The 18,127-nt window shown below is 39.7% G+C and overlaps 1 protein-coding gene across 2 annotated transcripts in view; it reads left to right on the top strand.

Moving 5' to 3' along the window:
- Positions 1 to 6,196: 6,196 nt before the first annotated feature.
- dpysl3 (dihydropyrimidinase like 3) overlaps positions 6,197 to 18,127 on the top strand; it is a 43,027-nt gene continuing 31,096 nt past the window's right edge. For both annotated transcript variants that reach the window (XM_070555824.1, XM_015961412.3), the window contains exons 1-2: positions 6,197 to 6,500; positions 17,736 to 17,824. In XM_070555824.1, the coding sequence (XP_070411925.1) occupies positions 6,462 to 6,500; positions 17,736 to 17,824 (128 nt within the window). In that variant the 5' untranslated portion in view covers positions 6,197 to 6,461. The remainder of the gene's footprint in view (positions 6,501 to 17,735; positions 17,825 to 18,127) is intronic.

Genomic DNA, 18,127 nt, shown 5'->3' with positions numbered 1-18,127 from the left:
TCCAAGGTGTGGAGCATGGATTCTCTCATTTTACCCAAGCATAAAGGGAATGAATAGAGCTCCACCATCAACAAATTAAGAGTCTCGTGGGTAGACTTACAAATACTAAGTGTTTTATTTCCTTGTATAAATTAACCAACTGTCACGCTGAGCAGGAGGTTAGGACCCAGAACCACAGAACACCAGATCACTTAAGACAGGAATGGATGCAAAGAAATAAATCCTTTTTTTAAAGGAGGGTGCTGTCAAAAAAACAAAACAAAAACGAAGCTCACATGTGAGCACGGACTCGGGCAAAACTCGAGAGGGAACAGAACAACGCAGACATATACAATGGACCAACAAACACCAAGGGACAAGACAGAGTTTTTAAACACAGAGGGAAGCAATCAGGGGAACAGGTGACATGTGTGAGCAGTGAGGTCTAGAGGGAAGACAGGTGTCATCAATAAACTAAATGGAGAAGGAACAAGCAGAGGGCAAGAAAAACCATAACCTATAAAACCCTTAATAACTAAACCTGGAAACTAAGGGCAAAGATAAACAACTAGGGACTGGCGGGGTGAGGAGGACTAATGCAAACAAATAGGAACTACAAGCGAGTGACTAGGAGGAAACATGAGGGAAGCCTAGAAGGAGCTGGGAAACACAATAAGACACATGAAGAGAACCTGAGTGGGCTGGGGAAGTATAACGACACACAGAGCACAAGGGGACACACGAGGAGAATGCAGAGGAAGAACAGGAGGGGGCTGGGGACCAAGTGGACACAGAACATGACACCAACCCGTATTTAAGAAAAATGACATCTCAATAGTGTCAATATTTTATCATATACTGTGCCTACCTTTGTTCTCAACGGTTTAAAATAGCATGATATGTAACCTTTCAAGGCACAGTTGGTAGTTTTGCTTGCTATTAACACCCCCTAGTGTCCATTCTTTATTCCGAGTGGTTAAACCAAAAATAAAACTTATCTCCTTGCTATGCGTTTGCATTTTTAACAACTGCTGAAATGTTCCCAGTCTTCATTAGTTTCTACAGGGGCAGTTCATCACTAAATCAAACAAGTCAGCTGTGTCCATGATCTAAAACATGGAAACATGCTGGAAGCAGACTGTAGTGCCAGGTGTGTAAGCAACGTTTTTTGAAGTTCAACAGGAGGCGGCTTGCCACTCTGAAGTTGCAAGTTCGGCATTCTGGCCAAAGGGGGTGGTTGGGTTCTGAGTGACATTTCAGTAACCCTGTAAAGGGTCATTTTAGCACATAATGGCTCAAGAAAATGATTTAATAATATGAAAAAGAGGCATAGTATCCCTTTAAAAGGAACTCCAGCTATAAGGATGTGTGTGCCCTAAGCCACAAGTTTTCTGTTGTACCAAAATATGTTGTTAGAAACACACACAATGTTGCTGTTTATTTATAAATCTATAATATTTAGTAATTTTTTTGACATGCGTAGGACGCCATGTTTTCTGCATGCAATGCACTCTGGGGGAGATGACGTATATTGGTTGCACTTGGAAGAATAGCTGACACTAGTGTTTGTTTTGTCCTGCTCTCGCTTCATCCCGCCCTTCTTGCTCTTCATGTTGATGCTCGTTTTTTGAAACATCGCCAGTGATGTCCTCATTAATGTTTCGCTCTGGTTCAAATTGAAAAGGCTAAACAGATGGCATGTTTATGTCACTGAACAGTCACTACAGGGTCCCAAAAGCGGCCGCTGCAACCGAGGTACAACCATATGATGTCACCACCCAGAGTGCATTGCGACGCTAACAACAATGTCGACCTATGAGGTAAACAATTTTTACAAATTTTATAAAAATGAAGACATTGAGAAGGTTTTATACACCACTTTACTATAACTGATACTAACGTTTATCTTTTAAGAACCACAAGGTTTTGTAACCTGGGTTCCTTTTAAGAGGAACGAGTATCTGTTAAATACAGATGTGTTTCAGTCTCTGTGAGGAGCTGAAACTATGTGGATCTTTGAGTTACTTCATACAATTACTGAAGGATAACACAATAAAGAACTGCAGAGTAACATGATGATGAATGTTAATAATTTTGACTAAATTGTTAATTTTTGGGGGCTTTTTCTCAGACTTTGTATTGTGATGAGTTTTAAACGTGAATTGTGTTAAGGACAGGCAATTAATAAGCCTCGGCTCAGCTAACTACGTTTTTTTTTTTTGGTTACAGGCATTGTTCATCCTTTTTCTTTTGGTGAAATGAATGCCTCATGTTTGGTTTTTAACTGGAAACAAATTTAAACAAAACTAAACCAACAAACAGAAAACATGGTTTAGCCGGGGATAAACTTCAGGTGCTTTAAAAAAGTGTTTACAGTTGGAAAATCCTTACAGTCAGTTATGTATTGAATGTTAAGTTATTTCTATGTTGCTTTGGATAGATGTCTGTGGTGCGAACGGTCTTTCAGACTATTTGACTCATTAGGATGTTTGTGTGCAGCAAAGCGAGGCTGAATGTGTGTTATTGAATTTGTGTCACATTCTGCTTTTTCTGAACACCTGATGGATAGATCAATATAATCTGTGTCACAATCTAGAAAAAAACATTCTGGTGTTCAGAATAAATGTTTCAGCATTGTGGATAGAGACAAAGACAGGGTATTGGGTGTTCAATACTACAGATAGAGGAAGATAGTCCTCTCTCTCTCTCTCTCTCTCTCTCTCTCTTTCTCTCTCTCTTTCTCTCTCTCTTTCTCTCTCTTTCTCTCTCTCTTTCTCTTTCTCTCTCTCTCTCTCTCTCTCTCTCTCTTTCTCTCTCTCTTTCTCTCTCTCTTTCTCTCTCTCTTTCTCTCTCTCTTTCTCTCTCTTTCTCTTTCTCTTTCTCTTTCTCTCTCTCTCTGTCTCTCTCTCTCTGTCTTTGTTTGACTGTCAAACGAAATTTTCCCTTTTTCCCCAAATTCTTTATTAAAGAATTTCAATATTGATTAATTCATTGTATGCAGTCACTTAACACATGAAAAATAAAGGCATAAAAACATCTAGGTCAAGCACTGACCGACATGCTCCCACCTACAAGTTTTTATTCAGTTATTTTTCTAATTTGCACTGAAAATCTGATTTTCTAGACACGGTTAGTGGTTACATGAAGTGTTGCCATGTTTACTCATAGCCGTTTCTATAAACAAATTTCTAAATTAATAAGAAATTGTTTGAAAATAAATTACTACTACTAAAAATGACCATTTAATATGCAAGTGTCTTCAGTGGAGATGTTTAATCTTTGGATTTCAGACCCCAACATTAACATGAAATTATAAAATATTCCAATTCTAAACCCTAAAGATCAGAACATACACAAACATGTTTTCAAATGTGGACTTCTTTATTTTAGCAGGGATGAAATGTCCTCTCTTTGTGTCCTGAAGCTGAAATACATATTTGCAACTTCTGAAAAAATAAAATAAATAAATAAAATATGCAAAAACTGATGATTTGGGGAAGATTGACTTATGAAGACTTGTTTTATACGTGGAATGACATCATGTCCCTTGAGGCGTCATCTAACATAACCGATCTTTTCTTGTCATTAGGAAGTGTGTGAAACTGACCTTTTGTGTAAGTAGTCAGTGAAAATGTTCATGTGCTTTAATTTTAGTTTTGTAGTTCCAGCTATAAATACAATTTTGCTCTATTGAAGGTGCAAATTTTAGGTTTATCTTAAAGGAAGATTAAAGAAATGCCTCATGTTGTACTAGAATCTAATCCATCTTTTAGCAATGATGTTATGTTGTTGCAATTCTTTACGATAACAATCACAATTGTTTCCTCGTGTCTGGTGAGCAAATTACAGCAGTGTGTTGCTGCAGGTGGGTGGATGGGGAGTGGTCGGACAGATGTCCAGGAGAGCCTGTTGAGGGTGGAAAACTCCTCCCCCATCTTTATTTTAATGTATTCATGGGTGCAGGTAAAAATACTTTACATTTAACCATATTTTAAGTAACACAATTAAAATAACCTGCTGAGAGTGTCTATGTGGAGTTGAAGAAAATAAAACGTTTCATTGCAGTAATTAATGCATTTTGAAAAGCTGAGGTCTGGATGTTTTTGTGACTTAAGTTATTTTTCCAAACACATTGAAATAGATGCTTCTTGCTTGATTTTGAAACACTTAAATTGTGGGAAATTGCAGGAGCAGACTTGATGACCTGACAGTGTTTTTTGCATCCCTGATCTGCCTGCATCCCGTCTGTCCGTCAGTGTCAGCTGGGTGATGTAGTCAGCAAAGGTCAGCAAACATAACAGTGAGTTAGCGATGCATGAATCCATCATGTAGGGACGCTGAGGTGATGCTTTACAGCCACGAAACCATATCTCAGCATGCAGGAAGTATGTTTTCCTGGAGTCGGGTCAAAACAGGACAAGTCAGCGATTGTTTATTTGCACTGAAGATTCCATTCTCATGATGGATTGCGCAGCTGCATTTTTGTGGTGTGAGGTGATATCATAGATTTTTAACATACATTTTTCCTGTGGAAGTGCCTGCTCTGGCAGGATATTAGAGCATAATTACATCTGCACTAGTGCCAAGTAGGGGAGTGGTGAGTGAAGGAGGAGGATTCGCTTTAGCTTCAAACAATGGAGACACATGGCCGGGTGGGGACGTGTGTGTGTGTGTGTGTGTGTGTGTGTGTGTGTGTGTGTGTGTGTGTGTGTGAGTGAATTTGGTGAACAGAGTCTATAACAGCTGCTGCACCATGTTTACATATAAGCACAAACCACAGAAATTACTGGTGACTAATGTTTTATTATTTCAAAAAGTGACTGTCAGTTTTTAGAAAATTGTATATTTGTCAAGAAAGTCTGATATAATTTTACATTGGCATCAGTTTATATCAGTATCGGAAATTAAGATTTAGACAATATCGGATATCTGTTAAAAAAAGCCAATATCGAGCATCCCTGCACCCCCCCCCCCTCTCTCTCTCTCTCTCTACTGTCCACTACTTGTTCCCCCCTCTCCATGATTGATGTCAAGTTGTTGTTGTTATTGTTGTTGTTAGCCTCAAGGGCAACATGCCGATTTCACTTGTAAGTCAATTTGGACAAAAGCATCTGCTAAATACATAAACATCAACATAAACATTTATTCTATTTTTTATTTATTTATTTGTGACTGATGGAAAACGGGGTGGCCCATTTGGAGTTATAGCAGTAGGGGTTTTATCAGGATTGGCCCTCAGCAAAAGTATGCATTGTGCTTGATGGTCAGTTAAAACTGTAACTCATTTGCAACATTTGTGCTTTTTATTTTTTTAACTAATTTATAAAACACCTTCATACCAGTCAAGGGGCCGTGTACTGAAAACAAGAGATAAAATAGAGAATAAACAAATAAATGAAACTAATACTAGAAAAAAACATTTAAAACGAGTATATAAAAACACTTAGTGCAAGAAGCCACCAAGATGCTTTATTATTATTATTATTATTATTATTATTATTATTATTATTATTTTTATTATTATTTTTTTTGTTAAAGTTGACTAGCCCCGGTGGCCATCTTGAATGAAATTGGCCCCTCACGAGCTTCTTTTCACGTTGTTTTTGTTTTCAGGATTTCATGATTACCCTTTTCATTTTTATTTACATTTTTAATCAAAATGTTTCCCTTTTTTGCCCATTTTTGAAATTATTTTTCTCTCCATAGTTCTTCTGAAGCACCTCATGATTTTTTTTCATCCTGAGAGATGCTATATGAAAAATTGTTTCTTCCTCTTTGCGCATTTAGTGACCTTTGTTTTAACCTGCAGTCCAGACCAAAAGATGAAGACCACTTGAAAAATGTCAAAAAAAGAAATCAAATCATGTTTTGCATGTTTGGATCTTAACAAGAGCTTCTACATGCAACAAGAAGAAATGGAAATTAGACCAAACATTTTCTGAGCATGCAATTTATCAAAAACGGTCGGTTTTACAGTTGATCGAATGTTTAAGACCTCACAACTTCAAAAATGCCAAATATGTGCAAAAATGTGGATTCATTATAATTTTCTGCCACTTTTTTACGATTTTTGGCCATTTTTCAAGTGGTCTTAAACCTTTGAACAGAAGTGTATTAGCAAAACAACACACATAGAGACCTTCCAGGCAAAAACATAATAGGCAGCCATAGTAAGGGTGACCAAAATGTCAGTAGTGCATCAGAGATGTAAACGCCGTTCTCCGTTAAATGCTGACTGGGAGCTTCAAGTTCCCACACCGCTCTGTTGCGCCCTCGTGTGGGTGATTTGCGCCACCGCATCTTTCGGTCTGCACATCCTGAAGGAGGGGCCGAGCTCCGACGCTCCGCGAGCCACTCCAGCACCGCGCCGTCAAGCAGGAGCGACCGTTCCTTGAAGCTCCCATCATCATCCGGGCGAGGGCCACTACAGCATCTAAGGATCATTCTGTGAGGCTTGTTTTAATTTTGAAAGTGGACTAAAGATGTCTTACCAAGGGAAGAAGAACATCCCAAAGATCACGGTGAGTATAAAGAAAACGAGTTATTTCTGCATCGCTGGCTGCAGGAACTTTGATGCGCGCAAATATCTGCATTATGAGCTAAAATCTAATTAGTCCAACAGTTTTCTCTGGTTGCAAGTGAATACAGGAAGCCGATGGGGGGATGCGTGTTTTTGCGCACAATGAAACGGCAGGACTCTGGCTACCATAGTGACAGACAGGCAAGCAGGGGAACAAGGCGTTTTCTTAAAGGTGTCCTGCATCTTCTTTGTTGAAGGAGCCGGCTCCTTAGTAAAAAAAATCACTGCAAGGCTTTCTGCAAGGGTTTTATCTGTCTGATGTGCACAAATGTTGAATTATGATCTGAATTTTCCCTAAATAGGCCTTCACTATTACAGCAAAACGTTGCATTTGCACATTTACACAATTGTTTAACCTAAAATAATAAACTATAATCGGCTTTCATCATTTTGACAGCCTTTTGTGGATTATCTTTGTGGTTATTTACAATATATATTTTATTTTTCACAATTTTCCTTCACATTTTCTACTTAATCGTTTTGAGTCTCAATTCCACCTAAAAGCTCCACTTAAATTCAGCATCAAGAGTAAAATGCCTCCGTTTTACAGGCCACACAGACATGGTTTGTGTTGCAGACTGGTGCAGCAGAGAGAGGGTGAGGACGGCAGGGGTGGGGGGTGGGGGTGTAACACACCCATTTTTGATGAGCTGTGATTAGCTGGCCTTCTAGTAATGGTCCTCTGCATCCAGAGAAGGCAAAAGATTCAAGCTACTGTCAGGGTGGGGGGTTGAATTCAGAGAAGGCTCGTGCTGCAAGTGAGGCAGCTGGGTGCTGGTGGGCGTTTCACCATCAGTGAAACCTCTCCCTTATTTTTCTTTAATGCATGTGTGTATGTGCATACATGCATGTGGGTGTGCATGTGATGGGAGTCTGAAATGCCTGCCCTCCAGTTTTCATTGTTACAGCCTGGGCTCCAGTCAAGGGTGTGTGTGTGTGTGTTGCTCGGCTGTGGGAGAGGCAGCCTTTGTCAGATTTTTCTCAGCTGATTTTACGCTAAACATTTACATTTAGATATTAGTTATTAGAAATATAGTATTAATCTTTCCACTGGACATAAATATAGCTGTTCAAATGCTTTTCCTGTAGACCTGAACAGACATTAAAATGCACCACTCCCCTTTGAGAAAGGGAAAATGGAGCCATATTAATGATACAGAGCGTCAAAATGCAAGGATCCACTGTCAAAAACAAGGAGCATTGTAAAAGAAGACATTTTTTTTTCTATCTGAAGAGAACATCTGTCTGGTTGTTTGACTAAAATGTGAACAGATCATGTAAGGAGTTGTGTGCACGTTTACAATTTAGAAAACCTCTATCCAGCTGTCACTGGTGTATTAAAGAGCTAGTCTGATCAATTTGCTGAGTGTGAATGTAAACAAAATAATATTTACCCACTGTTGACAGCTTCCTAAACAACCTCAGTTTGGAGAAATTGCTTTTATGTTCCTTAGAACTGATGAGTTAACAGTTAGTCTGAATGGTCTCTGTCCGTTTGGCACAGAATGGTCATTTGCTTTGAATTGTTTATTTTTCCATCAAAGAAATAATAAAATAACAAAAATGTAGCACTTCCTGTGAGCCTTTAGCCTAATGTCTGACTGGAATTTAGAAATTTCTGTCATGCAAATTTTACAATTATGTAAGTTTAAAAAAAACATTGTTGCATGAAATGAAGAGACTGAAATTTCAAAGATGCTTTAATCATGAAGTGATAGCTCAACCACTCAGTGTGTTTTGGTCCCTAGGCCTTGTTAAAGCCGGAATTAAAGTGAACTGTAAATAAATAAATAAAATAAAATATTTCAAAATATTTTAAATAAAAGCGGCATTTTTATCTTACATTAGCATTAATTGATTTCCAGTTCTATTATTAAATACTAAATGCATTATTGTAGCCCAAATAAATAGAAAATTCATGGTGCAGAAGTTAAGGGGTTAAGAAGAGAAAGCTATCTAGCTAATCATCCATCCTGTAGAATGCAAACTACATTTCTCCATGCAGAGGCTGTTCAGGAAAGAATCTAGAACTGCTAAGATAGGATAACATTTTCCAGAAACACATAAACATGGAAGTGTGACTCATCTAAAATGATGATTGTCACATGTCCTCACAAGGGTTAAGTTATCAACATAAATTATTGTACAGGAATGGAGTATAGGAATGACTGGACTAATCACATAAAAGGTGTGTGTGTGTGTGTGTGTGTGTGTGTGTGTGTGTGTGTGTGTGTGTGTGTGTGTGTGTGTGTGTGTGTGTGTGTGTGTGTGTGTGTGTGTGTGTGTGTGTGTTCGTTCCAAAGCAGGGATCATAGAATCATCACATTCTGTCTGTTGGAGACTGAGAATGTGAGCAAAACATGTTTAAGATCGTTTCTGCCTGGAGCATTTTAACCGTGACACAGTATGAGCCTGATCACTTCCTGCCTGATGATAATGTGCATTCATGAAAAAAAGAAAGAAAGAAAGAAAGAAAGAAAGTATTGTTAATAGTGTGATTACTTAATAATTATTGCTAACATGACTTTACTGATTTGCACCACAATTGTTTATTATTGTAGTGATATGTTAGCATTACTGGTACCTGTTAGCACACAGGGGAAAACGCTGTTTGTTGTTGTGTCTATGGCCGTGTTCGAGTTGAGCAGCGCCTCACCTGGAAGCCAGACGAGAGCAGACGGACGCAGCAGGGGGAGTGGCTGAAAGCCGACTTGTGTAGCTCGTGGGTGACGATAGATGAAGATATCACGTCAGAATTCATACATGTTTAACTATTTATTTTAATTCTGGTGCCTGTTAGCAACCGAAACACATCCTCACGTGCTTGTGGATATCATATATTGTTATGGAGACATGACTGTAATAATAAGTAAAGGTTACCAGCTGTAGTTTTAGTGTGTTCATAGGAAACATGACAAATTAACACAAATCACATTCATCTTTATGGCCTATATAGTTGTCATCATCAGCGTTACATGATTTACAGAATACATGTGACCAACTAAAATTTTGCATTCTACCACCGGATGTTTGGATCAAAATGTGGACCAATCAGATCTTAGATCGGGTGAGAGCCAGGCGTTTCCCGTCATCCCCTAGGTTTTGCAGCCGGTGGAGAGCAACAGCAGCGCCTTGCTGCAAAATCTGCGGCCGCCTTGATCTCACGAGGTTATCGTTGCCTACGTAGGCATGACGTCAGAGCAAGTCGGCATCAAGTCGGACACAAAGCTAACCGGTGTTGTGCCATAAATCGACTCACTGCCAAAAAATGATTAGCTTAGTTTTGTCCAGTTCGGAAGTTGTTTTAAGTGTTGCTATTTGTCTTAAACGTTCACAATGAGGATATATTAATCCTTTTTGCAATATTTGCGATTGAAAGATGGTTTGTGGTAAGAACTGGCTTTCTTTATGTTACTGCCTTGATACTAAAAAAATAAATAAACAATGTAAAATGGCGCCCTGTATTGAATGTAAACGTTGTATAAATGTAAATAAACAATTCTCCAGCGATTTGATTTTTTCCCCTTCCTTTCTTTAGTGGCTAATCATTTTTTGGCAGCGAGTCGATTTATGGCACAACACCGGCAAGCACTGCTCGCCGATCACCGGTGATCTAATCTGCGCAGATCTGGCTCATCTCGAACACGGCCATTGTCTTTGCTGTTGCGTTGTTTACTCTAGATTATTTTTGTTTTTTCTTTCTGAAAGGCTTTGTTAAAATAAAACAGTGTTGCATTGTACAGTAACTTACAAATTTAGGATAGCTTTAAAGCAGCAGTTTTTAACACTAAGCTTTTCAGTTTTTGCCAAACTTCAATATAAAGAGAGTTATGTCTTTGGAGGAAAAGCAAAGAAAAGCATAAACTAGATGAGCAAAATACAGCACCTTGTCTGTCAGCATCATTCTCTGCAAAAGTGGTGCTAGCTAGCTATGGCAAGCTGTGGCAGGGACGTTTACAACCATTGTAATTCTGATTTCAGCCAGTAGGGAGAAGAAGTGAGAAACTTATCAAGTGTTACTTTAAATGCTGTAAAGAATGGCGATGGCACGTTTAGTTTTTCTTGGATTTTTTTTATTGTTATTTCGACCACTTTTGTTGGTACGATAAGTGGCAAACATCCACTTTACTAGCAGCATTGCCATTCAATCCTTAAAGCACCATCATTCTCTTTCAACACTTCATATACGTACATTTTTCCCATGTTGCCAATCACAGCAGTGTTAATGTTGTTCCAGGCTGGTACATGTCATCAGCAGTCGCCTCCAGCTGGAGCAGGCATCTGTGGGCATGAAACGGACCCAGCAGACAGTCGCTGAGTCCTAAGAATAAAACCTGCTCCCGCTGTTGCTGCACCACAAAAACAGCCCATACTCTTGCAGGCTACACAAAACTGACCTCGATGGCAAAGAACATACCCTCTGGACCACCCGGAAGTTGCTGGGACTCATGTTGACTAGGAACATAAATTATATTAATAATAAAAAAATAGCTTATCTCTGGTTTGATGTGGGATTGGAAATTGCCCAAGCGTTAGAGCTGAGTATGTTTAGATTTAAACTTGTCTGCCTCTGAAAACATACGTTTTTTTTCAATCACCATGGCTACAAGGTTACATTACACCGGTCTATCTCAGAATCAACATTCCAGACAAGCTGGGTCTGTCCCTGACCGTGGCTGGCAGGGGCCTCCACAATTAATCTGGATGCATAAGTCTTTTCACTTTTCCAGAATGTGAAAAAAAAAACCTCCTGTGCAGTTTTGGATAAAGAGTAAATATTTTTTATTGCTAGGCAACAGGGCTGCAGCAGAGGTTCTGGTGCACACAGAAGATGACTTCCCTCTTCCACTGCCTCGCCACAGCTCTCTCCGCCCACTCACAGGGTCTCTGTCACAACTAATGGAGGTCTCCTTTCAGACCCTTTGACCTGTTATGTGTTTGTGGAGTTTTCCAGGACCTTTCCATCTAATCAATTACTATTTGGTCATATATGCAATCCGTTTATGTGCACTTCCCTCTCCAGTCTGGTGAAAGTGGAAAAAAGCCGTCAGTGGGTACCAGCGTATGGGAACACAAGAACAACATCCTGCCATCTATTTTTGATTACTGCTGGACCGTGCTACAGCAAATGACCGTTTCCTGTTTGTGTGTGTGTGTGTGTGTGTGTGTGTGTGTGTGGGGGGGGGGGGGGGGGGGGGGGGGGGGGCTAAGAGAGAGAGAGACTTTATTTTAGGTGCTTTGTTTTAAAGATTGAGATGATGAGATTTTTTTTCTATTTAAATTTTACTTTGTTGCCAGAAAAGAGCTTGTCAGCACATGTGAGAAATGCAAGTTAGAAAGATTTTGAACACTGACTTAAAATACTAAATAAGTGGCATGTTCTCACCTTTTTTGTCAGCAGGAGACATTAAAGAGAAAGTTCACTGAGAAATCATGTATTTTTTTTATATACATATTATTGGTCACTCTTAGTTTAACATGCAATATCAACGTGAGAGTAGTCTTCTACCCCAATTTCCTGCATCAGCTGCTGATAGAAAATAAACAGAGGAACGTTCGGGTCAGAAAAAGTCCCACCAAACTACAACACACTGGAAACTTACATTTATGAATTCCTCCATTTTGGTTCATAACAGGGAAGGCTGTTTTGATTCAGCACCCAGGAGAGAGCAGAGCATGTCTGGGCTAGTAGAAGCTGACTGTTAGCACTAGCGACTCCACAGAATGCGACGGTGGCAGATGAGTTAAGTGTCCGCCCTTTAACGGAAAGGTTGCAGGATTGATCCTAGCTCAGTCTGTTGCTGCTGTTGTGTCCTTGAGCAAGACGCTCCACCCACACTGCCTTCTAGTGATAGTCAGAGGGACTGGTGGTGCCAGTGCACCCCAGGGCAGCTGTGGCAACACTGTAGCTCATCACCACCAGGGTGTGAATGACTGATAGAAAAAGTGCCTTGGGGGGTTTCTAGAACTCTAGAAGGGGCAATATCAAATACAGACCATGACAACATAGCAGAACTCCTTCAGACTTGCTATTTGTGAAGATAAAACACCAGTATTATGGAGTAAATGGAGTCCGTGTTGCTGTTAGGGGCAAGATTTCAGAATATAAGGAAGTGATGAGTAAGACACCAAATCCTGCAGTTTATTAATTAATTAATTTATTTATTTTTGCTTCCTTCTGCTTCAGCTAACTTCTACTTCCTGAAATAGCAGGGCAGAGACCACAGCAAATGTATCCCAAAAAAACCAGTGAACTTGGTCTTTAATATTCTGACAATGTGCCACCAGATATCCGTTCAGTATCCAAATGATTTTTTTTTGTTTATTATTGAATGATTAAGCAACTTGCTATATGGCATGATTGTTGGTAATGCCATTTGCGTACTGCGTGTGACCATCTCCTTTCCTTCATGACCACTGTAGGCCCATCTTTGATGGCATGCATCATCTCAAAAAGCTCAATTAATCTCAAACTGGCTTCTTGAACATGACAAAGAATTCACTGGACTCCAACAACCACCAAAGTTTCCAGATCTAGGTCCACTCCAGAACCTTTGGGAGGAGGTGGAACATGGAGATTCACGTCATGGATGTTCAGCTGATAAATCTGCAGCAACTGCATTATATAATTTAATTTATATTATTGTATGATATTAGCTTTCATAATGTCATTTGATTTCATTTTGTAAATATAGTATTTTTTTCTTACAATGAAACATCGATCTTTAGAAGGAACCAAAGTTGTCCCTTCAGTTGACATTAGTACTATCAGGAGATGAACATTAGTTGTATAAAAAGCTGCAAAGCCCTTAGTACAAGTTTTACATCAACACTTCATTAGAGTTGTAATTGTAGTTAAATACACTTTCTGCAAACGGCTGGGGTCATCTACTTCAGTCTCAGTGTCAGGTCTTCTGGCATGAGCAGCTGTGGCTCCGTGGGAGGAGCGGGTGTCTGACAAAAGTCAGTGGTACCATCTCGAATTTGCCACCACATGTTGAAGTTTCATTGGGCAAGACATCAAGTTCCTTGTAGTCTCCATGATCTGCAAATTGAAGAGTGTGGATGCGTGTATGAGTAGGTACGTGGTGAAGTGGTTAGGAGTGGCCTAATTTAAATGTAAAAACACCACATAAAGTCCACTTACATTCACGCCAAAACGTTAAATTATTAAATATCAAAGCACTGGCTGCAGTAAACATTTCAGACACTGTTATGACTGAGCCATGTGTCCACGGTGAGTATAGTACTGTCTCATTAATTTTGTAACAAATGGTCTGGGGTATTCCCATGATCACATACTGAGACAGATGGTTTAACCCCGGCAATGCCAGTGATGCAAAGCCACAAGGTTCATATTACATGGGGAGGAACATCATAAAACCCTTTTACATATTTGGCTCTTATTCGTTCACATCTTACCCCACATTAAAGCAACAGTTCTCCTGGAATAATTAGACAATGAATACAGAATAAATACTTTGATATTTATTAGGATAACCCCTGTCCTCACACAAGAAACCATCTTCTGGTGCACCAAACTGACACAACTGTGGCAACGGAAAGAACATGACTTCACAGCTCATATTTACCATGTAGACTTGAACATCGCAGCTAGTTGGCGTTTGCGGTTGAATGACACGAGTTCCTGTTCATTGGACAGACTGAGGTCAGGCGAAATAGACGCCATTAAAAGCCACAATAAATGTTGAGTCTGCATTTAGATTGATGAAGTGTGATTGAGGAAAGCCAGTGAAAGTGATCTCAGAAAAAAAATAATTCTTGACAGTTTGGATCCCGCACCTCTGGGATCTGTCTTTTAGATCCACGACAGTTTGAGCATGCTTGTGGCTCTTATATTGTTATGTGTCAGCATGATTTATTGATGATCCAAGCTCTGGCTTTAGGAAATTCAACCTCCAGTATTACCAGACTGGAATTAAAATGCAGGTTTGTTCAAGCCAGCAGTGGATCACTGGTTGATGGAAAGCTATTGATTGTCCAGTGATTGTGGCCTCCTGCACTTTGCCATTAGCCAGTGGGCCGGAATGAAAGAGTGGGTGTGTCTCTGTTGGGGGGGTGAGTGAGCCCTTTAGTAAATCACAAATGCATGAGGGCACACCCTTGACTGCAGTACTATAAAACAGATTAGAACGCTTTATGAATGTGTTAAAGCTGCTTCTCAAAAATGTGGTTTTCTCTCATAAACTGTTTTGGTTAGAAATGGTCAATTTTCAGGAATGAAGACAAGGTCTACACACGTGTTAAATACTATTAATAGATTTAACTCTTTAAAAGCTATTCCAAAAAACTGCGATGTGGTGGTGCGCAAAACCAGAGGGAGCCCGCCGGTGTGCATCAGGCAGCGATTATTAATCATCCACAGGTTGATTATAAGGGACGACGGCGCTGAGTGCGAGAGAGTAAGAAGGACACTGGTTGCAGGTCACAGTGCGGGGCAAAAAGGAACCACAGAATAAAGTGTGTGGAAACTGAACAACTGGTCTGGTGTGCAATATTGTGTGAGAGCTGCGGTAACAGTTTTGTTACAGTGGCGCCCAACGTGGGGCCACATACATGTTGGGCGCCACTGTAACAAAACTGCTGTTAGGTCACATGTTTTGACGTAATCTATGTAGATATGAAATCACATCTCTGCATTAGTTTTTTATTTTGAAAATACTTTGGGTTTTACACTGAAACAGTGTGTAATTTCCTGTCTAGCCCTATGTTAACTGGGGAAATCGTCGTGTTCCAGAAGCAGCACGTGGCAACAATAGAACCCGACCTTATCTTTAGCGGCCCGACGAGCCGCTTTTGGGACGCACCCAGAAATTTCCGCGTTGCTGCTGGTTTGAATCACCCCCATAGACTGTAATGGAAACTAATTTTAAGCAGTGCCGTTCCGCGCCACTGATGCTTCCAATGTGAAGTAGAGGGTACTCTCTTGCTCTCAGCAGCGTCGTCTTTTATAATCAGCGTGCCCGGTGAGCACCAGCAAGCTCCCTCTGGACCCTTCCTTCTGCACATTGCCTCAAGCAAAGTATATTATTTTATTTAACACGCTTTCCTCAATAAAGCAGTAACTACTTAATAGTAAACTAATTAAAGGCCACTTAAGGACACAAACAAAATACAATAGCTTCCCCTGCATCCTATGTATTCATTTAGATAGATTTCCAAAGTACATCTTAACTGCATTTGCTCTGTTTTATGTGCTCAAGCACAAAGATTTATTTATTTATTTATTTCATTACTGCCCCCACGCACCCATGCTATAATGAAAATATTTTCTCTCTTTAAAGGACTAAAATAGTTCTGCATTTTTAGTAACGTTTCAGAACAAAAACAGGGTGGAAGCACTTGAAAGGTGCTCTACTTTGAAAGGAAGAGTCTCTGAGTAGATGAGTGACAGTTTTAGGGCACTGAGCTCAGCAGTATGATCCAGTCTGGTGCTGCTTTTCAACCGCTGATGACTGTGCTGCTTCAGGGTGTGGCTGCTTGCAGGCTCTGGGCTCACTTCCACACTACCTCATCACCACGTACCATTCACCACCATTTTCCATAACACACACATATACACTCATACAAAGAACCGAGTGTGTTTGTATATGACCTCAGCGCGTTATTAATGTAATGTATCCTCTGAGCTGCATTTAAAAATGTTTATTTTCTTGCCTCTTTGATGTGCACTAGAATGACTGTGGTTTGTAACTGTAATGTAATTCTGGGTCTTCAGCCAGATGTTTAAATCACTGCAAGAACACGATGTTGAGAACTAATTCATTTTATTTCACCAAGTGAAGCTACCTTCTTTGTGCAACCTTAATTAACAAGGTTTTAGATCAGGCTGTTATTAATACAACCATATTTTTGTATTTTATAAAACTCTAGCTAGGCCAAACAGATCTAGTAACAGTTTCACTAAAGTCAAATAAAAATTGATAGATAGGCTGTATCTAATTGTTTTTATGATTTTTTTTTGCTTATTTCCTCTTAGATTTCCAGAATTTAAGGTCTTATGATCTTTTTTAAATTAGATTAAAAAAAAAAGAAAAGATAAAACAGTATACTTTATAAGGTCAGAACATTTAGTGTTTAATTGAGAACATTATTATGCTCAAGTGTAAATGCATCCAATAATTCAAGACGGCATCAGCTGAAGAACAATTTTTACACTTTAGAACATTTATTCTCGATGTTGATCGTGTCCATTTTAAATATCCAGTTGATGATGTTGCAAAAAGCTTCCAGAAATTAATTTGATGCTCCAAACCATTGGTTGTTTGACCAAAACATTTCAGTTTTGTCCACTGTTTCAACGCATCTATCCTGGAACCAGTGGATTAAGGACCAGATTAACTCAACAGTTTGGCTTGAAATAAAAACGACAAGAAAAAACCCATCCCAGCTGTCCAGTTGCTCGTCTGCCAGCTAATGTCTCCATCCATCAGTAAAGCGCTCCACCCTGTTCCACAGCCAGTGAAGCACTCCACAGCACATCAGCAAAACACAGAGGCCTGCTCCCTTCATGTCCATTTCTCTGTCTGTAGCAACGTGTTGCCATGACGATGACCTGTTGGCATCGATCTGCTGAGCAGGAAGCAGTACATTTTGGAAGGCTTGACTGTTGGGTTGTGACAAAACCTTTGACCATTGAAAGTATCGCTAAGGGCTCCAAATGTCTCATCTTGACCGGTGATTGGGGGGGGGGACATGGAAACGCCTTATTTGGGCTCTCTCAGGATCTCTGCTGCATTCAGTTCAGCTACACTTGACCATCCCACTGGAGTTTGTCATCCTCTATGTATGTTTTTTAATTTCAGGTATCTAAATAAAATAAATGTTTATATAATACTTTAACTTCTGGCTAAAAACAAACGCTGCTTTGTTGTGCATAACAGGCTGATCCAAAACCAAACTGTTAGTGAGACTTCTCATCATCATAAATGAATGACACATTGTTCGTGTCCTCTGGGTGAGAAAGAGAGGGCATAATGAAATAACAGAGCTGCACTGTCTAACACAAAACTTAGAGCAGAAATGTCCTTTTATGGAGAATCTTCTTTAGGGTAATATTTATTTGACAGTATAAGTCTTTCTTGGAAAGAAATCCACTGAATCAAACTATTCTCCTCCTGTCCTGTCTCCCTTCCTCCCACCTTTGTCCTTACAGAGCGACCGGCTTCTGATCAAAGGAGGGAGAATTGTGAACGATGACCAGTCCTTCAATGCTGATATCTACATGGAGGATGGCCTCATTAAGTAAGTCCTCCACTATTATTCTTTCCCTATTCTTTCCCTTTTTATTCTCCAATTATCCTCCAATTAGTTTAAAATGCTACCCACATGTGGTTGCTTGGATAATTAAAAAATTTCAGTTAAAGGAGCAATATGTAAGAATTCTGCAGTGACATAATCACAAAACACCCAAAAGTCTCAATCATGCGCGAAGGAAGGTGATACTTGGACAGTTTTTATTCTCAGCTGACTGGAAGGTTTTTCTCCTTTCAAAAAATCTAAAGAGGGACATAGTGATTGTTTACAATGCTTGAGGCCGTGAGGTTG

Source organism: Nothobranchius furzeri, chromosome 10 (assembly GCF_043380555.1).
Source record: "Nothobranchius furzeri strain GRZ-AD chromosome 10, NfurGRZ-RIMD1, whole genome shotgun sequence".
In the NCBI taxonomy this organism is placed as follows: domain Eukaryota; kingdom Metazoa; phylum Chordata; class Actinopteri; order Cyprinodontiformes; family Nothobranchiidae; genus Nothobranchius; species Nothobranchius furzeri.
The sequence above is the reverse complement of the archived record's forward strand: the minus strand, read 5'-3'. Positions and strand labels throughout refer to the sequence as shown.